Source organism: Peromyscus maniculatus, chromosome 20 (genome assembly GCF_049852395.1).
Source record: "Peromyscus maniculatus bairdii isolate BWxNUB_F1_BW_parent chromosome 20, HU_Pman_BW_mat_3.1, whole genome shotgun sequence".
In the NCBI taxonomy this organism is placed as follows: Eukaryota; Metazoa; Chordata; class Mammalia; order Rodentia; family Cricetidae; genus Peromyscus; species Peromyscus maniculatus.
The window spans coordinates 61397681-61410012 of record NC_134871.1 but is presented as its reverse complement, the minus strand read 5'-3'; the positions used below and the strand labels follow the sequence as shown (position 1 = coordinate 61410012).

At 40.7% G+C, this 12332-nt stretch overlaps 1 protein-coding gene across 1 annotated transcript in view; it reads right to left on the bottom strand.

Annotated features, from left to right (window-relative positions):
* Muc19 (mucin 19, oligomeric) overlaps positions 1-12332 on the bottom strand; it is a 171016-nt gene that overhangs the window by 33008 nt on the left and 125676 nt on the right. Inside the window, exons 84-91 of the mRNA XM_076555688.1 lie at positions 12248-12319; positions 11491-11565; positions 8514-8579; positions 6945-7031; positions 6269-6331; positions 5578-5658; positions 3928-4023; positions 3665-3763 (exon numbers count right to left, since the gene is read on the bottom strand). Coding sequence (XP_076411803.1) covers positions 3665-3763; positions 3928-4023; positions 5578-5658; positions 6269-6331; positions 6945-7031; positions 8514-8579; positions 11491-11565; positions 12248-12319 — 639 coding nt within the window. The remainder of the gene's footprint in view (positions 1-3664; positions 3764-3927; positions 4024-5577; positions 5659-6268; positions 6332-6944; positions 7032-8513; positions 8580-11490; positions 11566-12247; positions 12320-12332) is intronic.

Below are 12332 nucleotides of genomic sequence, written 5' to 3'. Positions count from 1 at the left end.
GTACAGTTTCAATCTCTGGGACAACTGTGGGGATGGGGATAAAAAAGAATAACTTGTCATGACAAGAAACTTCACAGAACACTGAGAGAATTCAGCGCCTCCCATTCCCTTTCTGCTATCTCCTGGTTTCTGTAAGCACATTTGCACACATGAGGCTATCATGCCGGTGCATGAATAACATGTGCGCACATGCACACCCACCCCTCTTTTTAAAATGAGGCTGTAGATTACATGGGAGCTCTGCTTCTGCTTTCTCCCTGATGAGATTCGGAAACAGATCTTTACATCAGCGCCCCCCCCCCTCGCCACCTTGGCATGGTGAAAGTCTGCAGCAGATTTCACCCCCACCCGGGCCCCATCCTCTTTTACTGAAGACAGCTTTTTTTTTTTCTGATCTGCTTCTGTTTAAAAACAAAAACAAAAACAAACAAACACCACCAGCATGAGCAGCGTTTGTATATGTCATCTCTCCCCAGCTGCATCCTAGAGTAGGAACGCAGGGCTTCTGGGCCAAAGGGTAAATGATTGTAGTTCTGTCCCCTTTGTCTGGCTGGCCTCCATGGGGTGTCTCATGGTGAGTGCCCACCTGCCAGACACAAAGCACCAACTGTTTCTTCCCCGACCTGTCAAGAGCACTGTTGTCAAACTTTTGGATTTCTGCCAATTCCAAAAAGTGAAAAAAAGACAGTTCAGTCTGGTTTGAACTTAGGTTTTTGGAGGTGTGTGAATCTGATCATCTGTTTCAAACCCTACGCTTCCAAATCTTACCTATTCCAGCTCATGGCAGATTGTAGAAGTGTTGAATGGTTGTGTGATGTGCCTGACATTGTCACCTCCCTGCCTTCAACCAGGGAGTGCGCCTGGTGATTCTGTACTAAGATGTTGAGTAGATGGCTGAGGCATCTACATAATGTTAAGGAAGGAATCATTCATTCCTCCTGTTTTGGTATTTTTTTCTCTGTGAGACAATGGTAATCCAATGCCTTTTGAGCCTCTCTGGGGAAAACTGCTGTCTCTGTTGGTCTCAGGCCAATTACTGTTATGAATTTTATCACTGAGCTCCCTAATATTGAGAACACTTTCACTTAATTAATAGAAATTATCAAGCATCTTCTTCCTGAAGGCTCATTTTTCACCCTTAGCAGAGTTACCTTTCTTTTATTTCATTCCTGAACTCTTAATGACTCATTTGGCCACTTACCGCCCATTACCTAGCAACATTTATCCAATTTTCATCTTTTTTATTTTGTCTGTAATCTATCAACGTGTTTTTCTTTTATTTTTGATATTTTATCATTTCCTTTTTCCTTTTCCTCCATTCAAACATTCCCATGTGTCCCTCCCTGTTCTTTCAAATTTCTTACTTCTTTTTTCATTAATTGTTGTTATGTGTATGAGACACTGAAAAAATTAAATTCAATTAATAGTACTTCAGTGTTTGGGTGGGAGGCCTCTTTTCACTCAGTCCCATCCCCTCCCCCAAATCCCTTTTCCATATTTTTAGTCTTTTTTATTTCTTGTTGGACCACTTGTTATTTATCCTTCATATCTGAAATAATTTTTGTTTCTCTCGACCTGCCTCCTTACTTTTCATCAATTGCTTTTTGATATTTCTGCTATTCATATATTTTTACTGTAAGTTTCCAAATTTACATTTTACATCTCTTTATATCTTTACTTATTTTTAATTTAAAATCACTGCTAATGTTGCATTTTTTTATTGTTTGATGATTTTTTTTAAAACTTGCTTGCTAGTGCTTAAATTTTTAATTTACAGAAAGGAATAACAAAATCTTTGTGCAGACATTGGAGTTCACTTTTCCCCTTTTTGGGACTGGGTTTTTGTGGTGGCATAGTAATAGGAGATCTATGCTGCAGCAGATGGGCTTCTGCTCTGCCCCATGTTTCCCAGACCAAGAGCTCCCTCTTATGTTCTTACAGAAAAGGGATTTTTTTTAAAAAGTGGGCCTTCTCCTTCATCTGACTTGTGACTGTTAACTACTATCTTCCAAGAATACAACCTTGTTTTCCCATGCTTCTTTATTTCTTTTGATACCCAGGATGCACAAGGATTCTTCCACATTCCAAACTACCTCCCTCTTCTCTAGCTAAGGCCAGTATTCTCGATAGATGCTCAGTTACCTTTCTGTGAGCCCTCCCACCCTCCTTCCTCCCACTCCATGAATGCTCCCACCTGATGATCTCTGATAGTCTCCTAGTATTTTTCTTCTGAGAAGGGACTGTTTCCTCCTGGCTCTGAACTCTTCTTGATGCTCTGCCAGGGATGGGATCTCCTGATCTGTCCCTCTTTTGATGTCCTTGCTGGCATCTCACCTCTATTGTGAGGAGTCTTTGTACTGTTTCCTCGGGGCATCCTTCCCAGTCTCTGGAATCTACTCTGTCCTTTCTAAGTTCTCCAGGTATGGACTATGCATCCCTCTCTGTGACTAATAGAAATACCTGCATATTCTAGTTTCTGTATCCATCAATATCCCATCTTTATGAAATAAAACCCCATTAGTGCCTTGAGCTTTTATGCTGCTCTTCTGTGAGCACAAGTACACATTCAGACTTAAGCCGATGGTGTCACTAAATTACTTCATACTTTTGGGAAGAGTATTTCTGGCATAAGGAACTATTTAGCCAGCTAATTAAACATTGAAAGAGAAACACAGTATTTAAGAGCTGCGATAAGAAAAGTTTTCCACAGAGTCATTTATGAACACTTCATCCACATGCATTCTTTCCAAAGGTGAAATTAGCATGACCTTTTTTTTTTAAACAAATGATCCTGTTAAGATCTCTTCTCACTTGAGGGCTGTTATGGATTATACTGCGAACATGAATGCAATGGATTGTACCTGCTTGGCTGCAGGTTCTTTAGCAGACTGGTATGCATCTTACCCTGCTTTAATATTCAACAGGCTAGTTTTTATTGTTTTCCACTTTCCACCATTATATATATATATATATATATATATATATATATATATATATATATATATATATATATAACTTTAAAGTCTCTGAAATTAACATAGCCCTAAAACTACATGGCACTTTCCTGGGTGCTGAGATGTTACTTAAGATATATAGACTAGCCTTGTAATACACTGGTAATATGATCTTTTCAAAAATATGATAAATCTATTACTTTTAACTTCAACTAATAAAACCCCTTATCTAAAAGTGACCTCTGGGCCGATACCCAAAGGACGGTATATCCTACTACAGAGGCATATGTACATCTGTGTAATATTGCTCTTTTTTACAATAGCAAGGAAAAAGAATCAGTCTAGATGTCTATCAACAGACGAGCTGATAATAAAAATATGATACATTTGAAAAACAGGATTATGAAATATGCCAGAATATGGACAAAATGAAAGCATATAAAGTGAGGTAACCTAGACTCAGAAGGATAAACATGTGACTCTCATGTGTGGCTCTTAGCCTCCAGCTGTTAAATAAATGTATCCAGATGGGAGCAAATGTGAGTAAAGGCCCAAAATCAAGAAAATGGTAAACAAGACTAGGAAAAGCTGTCTTTAAGGAAAGGGATGGGGAAGACAATGGAATAAAATAGAAAAGGTGTGAATGGAGAAAAAGAGGCCGAGAAAGGAAGGGGTAGCAGAACAGGGAGAGAACCAACCCCTTCTCTGACCTGATGGTGTGACAGAGCTGGAGGCCACAGTGCCTGATGTTCCAGGGGAGCTTCCTTTGCCTGCTACTGTGGAGGTTCCCACAGATCCCTCGGTTGAACCTGGCAAAGAAGAACACTGGATTCTAATGCACTGCTTCGTTGAAGAGGATTCTGGGAAACGCAATCACACTTTCAACGATCTGCTCTTCTACCGTGTTCACAACAGCCTTCATGTTTTCCTGGTAGGGCATATCTTAGACACTTGAGTGCATGTTTGAAATTACCTGATGTTCCTAGGGTGGTAGCTGCAGTGCTTTGTTCCCTGGGTGTGCTGGCTGCTCCTCTTGTAATCATTGGCATAGTGGGTCCTCCTTCACCTACTAATGAGAAAACAGCAACTGAGAATGCCCTAGACAAAAATCAAATTTCCATACTGTTTAGATCTACTCCAACTGCACTTATTGTTCCTTGCATGTGTTTGGATGTGATTCAGGGGCATACTCCAGGTCACTGAACTGGTTAAGATCACACTCACAAGTCAAGCTCTGGCATCTAGATCCAGCTGAACCCATTACATACATGAGACAATAGCTAATATAACAATCTCAAGCTGTGATAGATTTATGTTTTAAAATTGTGGTCAATGTAAGTAGAAAAGCAAAATATTTAAAGAGAATTAATAAAAGCCTAAGCCTTTTTCAACAGAGAAATACCACCCCACTGTGTCATTTGAATGTGTTCCCATGAGTATGACCTCAGTTTCAGGCCTTAGTACATCACTCCTGTAAGAAGCAGTGTGGAATTGCTGTCAGCAAAGAAGCAAAACTCGCGTCTGCTCCTCATCACCAGTGACAGTGTATGATACACAAAGGGCCCAAGGGACTGGGTTTTCCATAAGGTCCTAGTATCCTGATTCAGACTTCAGGAAATGTGGGTTTATGAATATCATTTTGAAATTACAATCAGTTGCTGGGCGGTGGTGGCACTGCACTCAGGAGGCTGAGGCAGGCAGATCTCCATGAGTTCTAGGGTAGTCTGGTCTACGGAGGGAGTCCAGGACAGCCAGGGCTACACAGAGAAACCCTGTCTTGTAAAAAACAAGTTAAAGGGTACTAAATTATTTATTCATTTGAACTGTGTTCCTATGTGTAATAGTTCGAGTGAGAATGGGCCCCATAGCCTCAAAATTTATATGCTTGTTGCCCTTTTCATAGAACCACTTTGAAAGGATTAGGAGGTACGGCCTTGTTGGAGGATTTGTGGCCTTGATAGGAGATGTGGCTTTGTTGGAGGATGTGTGTCACTGGGGTTGGGCTTTTAGGTTTGCAAAGCCCAAGTCAGGCCCAGTCTACTCTTTCTCAACTTTCTGCCCACAGAGCAGGACAGAAGCTCTCACTTACTGCTCCAGAGCTATGACTTCATGACTGCTGCTGTGGTCCCTGCCATGGTGGTCATAGACTAACACTCGGAAACTGTAAGCAAGGCTCCAACTAGATGTTTCATTTTAGAAGTTGCCTTGGCCATGGTACTTCATCACAGTAATAGTGAATCCTAATTAAGACACTCTGTAAGTTCTGTTTTCAACAAATCATCTCATTAATGAATATTGTCCTGCAAATTCTCCAAGTCATAACTTTTAGTTAAAGACTCTCAATAGACTACATTCACAAGGATAAACACATTTTCTTTATCTTTTGTTGGTTTCAGCTTTTACCTACAGATCAAAGAATGGGGAAGTTCTAATGCACTTTTGCATCTTGTAAATTTAATAATATCTCAATGATCACAGAAATGTCATCACCTAGCCACTAATGTTTACTAACTTAAAAGGTACATGTGTGAGGTTAACAGGGAAACCCTGAAGTGTCAAGTAACAATATAATCATTTTAACATATTTTTACACTATTCCTATTGACTGATTATGTGCTCTTACCTCCTCTGAATGGTAGGTCATTGGCATTTCCGTTATCTTTGTCTGTTGTTTTGGTTACACCTGTAGAAACTTGAGTTGTTGCTGGTAAGATACAGGCAAAATAATTAGTTGCCTAAAAATCTGTATCAGCATCATCAACACTGAAGGAATGGGGAACATAAAATTGTAACTGGATATGATAAAGCAACTATGAAAGATTAAAGATACTATGACTCATTTAAATACAAGGAATAATTAAGCCTGGATTGTATTATAGAAAAAAAAAAGTCTGTTAAGAATTCCTTTAAAAACACTTGGGCCAGAATTCTCATTTACAACTGTTTACCATCTGCGAGCCCAGGACTTGTGAAGTTGGGGTTTAGGTTTGTTCTGGTTCCTGCACTTTCAGCTGAGCTGAAAGTTTCAATAGAGCCCAAGAAAACATCAAGGGAATACTTATTTAAAGTTTGGGTGGGCCTGGTTAACAATTAAGTTTTCTTATTATTAATTCTCGAGAGAATATAATAGATGAATGCAGTAAATGTCAGACCTGAGTTCCCTAAACTCATATTCTACTATGGTAGTCTCAAATACATTAGTTGTTTTGTTCCGGCTCAATTAGGAACCTGGGCTTGGTTAACCAGATGTCCATACAGTTGATGCAGCTACTGTGCTTCAAGTAAGTTCACAATTCTGAACACCACCTGCCCACCTGATTCTTCTCCAGGCTGGGCTGAGGCTCCAGTTGTTTCACCAGCTGATGGTGCAGGGGTCCCTTTCAGAGGAAACAGTACATGGTCATTAGGACCGCTGATAAAGTTCATCATTCCATGCTGCTCTCTGATTTCACATCTCTTTCACATATTCTTTTTTTCACTTCCTCATTTCCAGTTCAGCATTTCCAACATTTGATCATAAAATATATACAGTTTTTTAGAATAATTGTGCACGATCTATTATTTATGGGATGCACTTAATTTTGCTGTTTATTTATGTATTTAATGTCCCTAAGACAAACTCACTGCTAATGAAATGAGGATGTACACTGGAATGTATCGACATTTTAAAACACTTTCTAATACAGATACAAGCTCAATGAGTCTGAAGGCCCCTCTATTTATATTCCAAAACAATCACGAGTGATTCTCCTATCAAGTCATATTCCCTTTACAATAGCCAAAGCCTTACAAGTTGTAAAGGGTTTTCAAAACACTGTGGCTAGTTACAGAAATATGATCTAATCCACATCTGTCATTACAGCCTTTCATGCAGTAGCCCCTACAGAGTCAATTTCCTACTACTCCTTTCTATTGTGCACCAGTCACCACATACAGAAAATGGTCTCCATGCACACACTCAAGTCAGACACCTCTCTCTGTCTCATTTACCTGGACTGCTCCTAGCAGAGGTCATCACTGGTCTAGTTGATGTTTCAGGACTGACAGTGGTGGGGCCTCCAGAAATGTTTGTGGTTCCTAGAAGGAAGAACAAATTGGAAGTTAAGGACCTGATTTTTTTGTTTGATTGTTTGTTTTTTCTTGTGTGTGTGTGTGTGGGGGGGGTTTCTGGGAATATTTTAGAATTCATGAAATTAAAATGGAAATTTATGATCCCTCTCAGCACTTATCAGCACTGCATTATCATTAAGTTAAATCCCAGGAAGACAGAGGAGCTCTCTATTCAGTAGTGCATGGACAGGAGCTGCTGGACCATCACCCAGGCTGTGGTATCTCACCGGAACCTGTGGCTCCAGAGCTTGCTTCTCCAGGAGTGCTGACACCTGCTGTTCCAGGGCTTGATCCAGATGATGCCCCAGGTGAGCCTTATGTTGATCAAGTGGAAAAATGTTAGACTAAGATTATGTGAAGTTATAAACTCTCATTAAAGGAGTATTAAGACTGTTGTTTTTGTCTTAAAAATGATAAATATTCACCAAATGTAACTGGATTGTAAGACTCTATATCTTGGTAAATCAAACCATTCTTATTATGAATTTATTCTCTTAATGTTTTTCCTTTAAGAAATAGCAATCATTTTACTTTATCAAAGTTCAGCATTGAGTGATCTTGTCTATCCTCATGACTATAATGTCATTGACACACCTCCCACAATTCCTTTCTGTCCTGCTTATTATATTGTGTTTATATCTTCTGTGAACACAATATGTATTCTTTACAAATAGAAGCAAAGTGGGAAGATAAAAACTGCTGTGGAATAATCCTCTTGTATACTATAAAAATTGTCACTTGAATTGGTTTAATAAAATGCTAATTGGTCAGTAGCCAGGCAGGAAATATAGGCAGGGCAACCAAACTAAGGATAATGGGAAGGAGAAGGGCAGAGTCAGAGTTGCCTGCAGCCACAGAGGACCAAAGATGAGAATACAATACTAAGAAAAGTAACCAATCCATGTGGCTAAACATAGATAAGAATTATGAAGCTGGATGGTAGTGGCACACGCCTTTAATCCAAGCACTCGGGAGGCAGAGGCAGGCTGAACTCTGTGAGTTTGAGGCCAGCCTGGGCTACAGAGTGAGTTCCAGGACAGGCTCCAAAGCTACACAGAGAAACTATGTCTCAAAAAACAAACTAACAAAAATTATGGATTAAATTAAGTGTAAGAGCTAGTTAGTAATAAGCCTGAGCTACAACCCAAGCATTTATAATTAATATAAGCCTCAGTGTGGTAATTTGGGAAGCAGCTGCTGTGTATTTGGAAGTTGCTAGTTGGACAGAAACTTCTACTTTCCAAAATTCTTCCCTATGTTTCTACTATAACTTCCAGCATCACATAGGCTACTGAGAACTCAACAAACATCTTTTGATTTTTTTTCTCATTTCTGTAGCACTTGACACAATGGAAAAAAATGTGACAAATATCCATGAAAACTTTTATCTTTGATGGAATCTGGATGCTGAGCTCTCCTTGCCTCTTACCTTCCCCTGCCCCTCATTACCTGTTCTTCCAGATGTGCTTCCGGCAGTGGCTCCAGTAGTAGCTGCACCTGCTCCTCCACTTGTGCCTGTGGGACAAACATTGCTTAGTCATTAAACAGGAAGGAAGGCAATCTAAGGACATTTAATTGTCCCTTCATGCCATTAGTTCATTCTTAATTGTCCTTGGTCATGTTTCCTAATCCTCATGCTCTTACTCATGGTTCTGCCATACTCATACCCATGGTCTTGCTCTGCTCACACTAATGGTCATGTTATGCTCACATATATGGTCCTGCTGCACTCACAATAATAATGGTCATGGTGTGTTCATACTTATGGTCCTACTGTGCTCACACTAATGGTGTTTGTTATATTCACAGTCATGGTCCTGCTCAGCCCTAAAGAAAGTTCTTCAGTTTCTCTGTTACTCTCATTTGGCCCTGAAAACTAGGCAGTAGGAGTTTCAACATGTGCTCATTTGTCTCTGGTGATATAATTAATGGTGGACACAACTGCAAACCCGTGTGCCTTCAGCATGTTTCTTACATCATTCCTGTGATAATTTTCTCTCATAGGCATTGATAGGCAGGTCCTAATGGACTGGTAACTGCAGAGCTGGGTTCCCTGGGTGTGCTGCCTTTCTCACCGCTAGGTGGGGGTGTTGTAGGGCCTGCTGAAGCCCATTAAAAAGAAAGTGGAATTTAAAATTGTGCTCATGTGTCCCTCCTAGGGTCTTTCCCTGTTAGCTAGCCTCTCTGGAGTTGTGGGTTGCAGTCTGGCCATCCTTTCCCCACTTATGAGTGAGTACATACTATGTTTGTCCTTCTGAGTCTGGGTTACCTCACTCAGAGGGACACGTGGATGACCCTGTGAAGAAATGGATGAGATCTGCAGGAGTGGACTGGGTGTGTGTGGGTGGGTGGGGGGGGTGACAGAGGGCAAGAAGTGGGAGATGAGAACATAGAGAAATGGGAGGGTCAAGCTGGAACAGGGACAGAGAGGGAGGGCAGGGAGGAAGATACCATAATAGATGAGGACATCATGGAAATAGGAAGAGGCAGGGTGCTGCTGGGGAGGCTCTCAAGAATCCACAAGGTTGGCCCCACCTTGGTCTGCTGGCAGTGGTCCAGAGGGTGCCTGGACTGGTCTACTCTAGTGACCAGCCTAGCAAATAACCTAGCTGTCATCATAGTGCCTTTGTCCAGTGACTGATGGAGGCAGATACAGAGATCCACAGCCAGGCACCAGGCTGAGCTCCGGGAATCCAATTGATGAGAGAGAGGAGAGATACTGCAGGTGAGGGATGTCGAGATCATGATGAGAGGATGTGCAGAGATGACCGGCTACACTAGTGGAAGTCCATGAACTGTGAACTGGTGGCTGTGGAGCCCTCATGGGACTGGACTAGGCCCTCTGGATACGGAAGATGGTTGTTTGGCTCAAACTGTTTGGGGGGCACCCAGGTAGGGGGATTGATATCTATCCCTGTTCTATGGGCAGGCTTCTAGAACCTAGTGCCTGTGGTGTGACACCTTGCACAGCCTTGGTGCAGTGGGAAGAGGCTTGGACCTGCCTAGGCTCAGTGTGCTGGACTCTGTGGACTCCCCTTGGGAGACCTCAATTTGGAGGATGTGGGGAAGTGGGGTGGCTTGGGAAAGAGGGCTGGGGGTGGGAGAAGGGAGGAGGGGGATCTCTGGATACTATGTGGAGTGAGTAAAAAATTCTTAATAAAGAAAAATGAAAGTAAAAAAATAAAATTGTGCTCAATGTAATAAACCCATTGAACATTCTCATCAACATTCATGGCCAAAATGCTACTATTTTAATTTTTATCAGATGTGGAAAAGATTAAAAAAAAAAAAAACACAGCCCTGGTACACATTGCTCTACAGTTATGTTAAAAATTAACACAAGTAGTCCAGGACTAGATTTTCTCACACAAAGCTCTGCTTCTCAAGCCATGTGCTCTAAAATAATAGATTATAAACATTCCAGTCTGCAGTAGACAGGTGCTTAAAACACAGCCTTTATAATACAAATTAAGACATGAGATTAAGTAATTAATCATTGTAAAATTCAAAAAGTCACAGTCCATGTTTAAGCACAGTTCTGGAATGATATGGCCCCAGATGATCATTTTTTTAATAGCTATTGACATGGTACTTGTTTTCCTGCAATTTTATTAACATAGCTATCTCTGACACTTGACCATTTTGAGCTGAGTCTTTGTGCAGCAAACTTGTTGAGGTGAAGCAGAGCACAATCTGTGCAAGCATCTATGGAAAGGGGCATTTCACACATTTCTTGCTCTTTCCTAAATACAAGCCTCTGTCATTTCTGTCTTCATTTGTACCTGCTCAGATTATACCTGGTAATATTTCATTTCTCTATGATATGATACATAAAAAATAACCTATATTTAAAATTTCCCATGAGAACTTAAACTGGTCAGCTGTTGGATCTTCCAACGGCACTATGCTACACATGAAAGCAACATTTAAGAGCCTAAGGGTACAAGAAATCAATGACATTTTAGGAGAAACCATCTATACCTTATCCTGTTCTGACCATCATTACCTGAAAGAAGGAATAGAGCAGAACCCAGATTCTTTCTCTACTGTTTAGTTTCCCTGATGGGCTTCCAGGACAGATGACATTGGACCTCACTGCTGTGGTTTTGCCTAGACTTCTAGTTAGTGAAGATATGGGACTTGAAGTCTCAGGAGAGCCTGAGAAAGTAATAAAGACTTTTTAAAGTCTATGTGGACTTTGGTTCCTAGAGGTGGCCTGACCCTGCAATCATTTGGTACATGGAAAATTCAATGCATCCAGATGATTTTGGTTTAGTAATATTATGACAATCTTTTTACAATGGAGTTCTTCATGTGACATACATTTGTAGTTGAGTTTCAGTTGTTATGACTTAAAAAAAGGCATTGCTTGAGAGTGACTCTCCCTATGACAGAAGCCATGACACAAAATTCATCCTCTACTCACCTGAGTCAGCCTCAGGAAGTGTCAGTTTATTCTCTGGGACTCCAGTTGTTTCAACAACAGATGGCCCACTGGTTCCTTTCAAAGTAGAAAACAAATCAGGACCATGATCTGTGATGATGTCAAACACATGACCTGCACTCTGATCTTAACATAACTCTCCTTGATTTATATTCATTTCTCCATTTCTTGTTCACGGAAAAATTAACCAGGATAATCCTGTATATTACTTAGGATTTTTTAATGTTCATTTGTTTGTGAATAAAATATTTGTTATTTCCTTTATATCATTTTTAATAGCTCTCCAGACATTTGATCCTTATTGTCTGCAATCTGGGCAGCATTTTGGAAGCAACCTTAAGGATTTGAACAGTGTGCCTATCTGCTCTCTAAGGATTCTGATACCATGAGTCTGTGCAATTCGTGAATATATATCTTTAAAACTTTCTGTGTTTCAACTCATAGCAAAGACTGTAAAATTGGAACTGTCTTCTACTGTTCTTGCAAACTACTCCACACAGGATGCAGAATTTGTTCATCCCCATCAGTATGGGCTGGGTGTCTATGTAGTTCTCTCTGATTGGAGAACACCTAATCCATCCATCCCTCAGAGTTAGGCTATGTGTTGGTCAGCAATTGAGCTTCTTCTCCCCAGTCTCTGAGAATCCTCTCCATTCTTCAGCATGGTAGAGTCACAAGTGAGGATAACAACCAGAAGAATTTGACAGTGAACACTCAGTGAATTCTCCCATTTGTTTACCTGGTTCTGTGCTGGCAGAGGTGGATGGTTTGGCTGGGGCCCCTGAAGAAGCAGTGGTGGTTCTTGCAGAAGCTAAAGAGAAGTA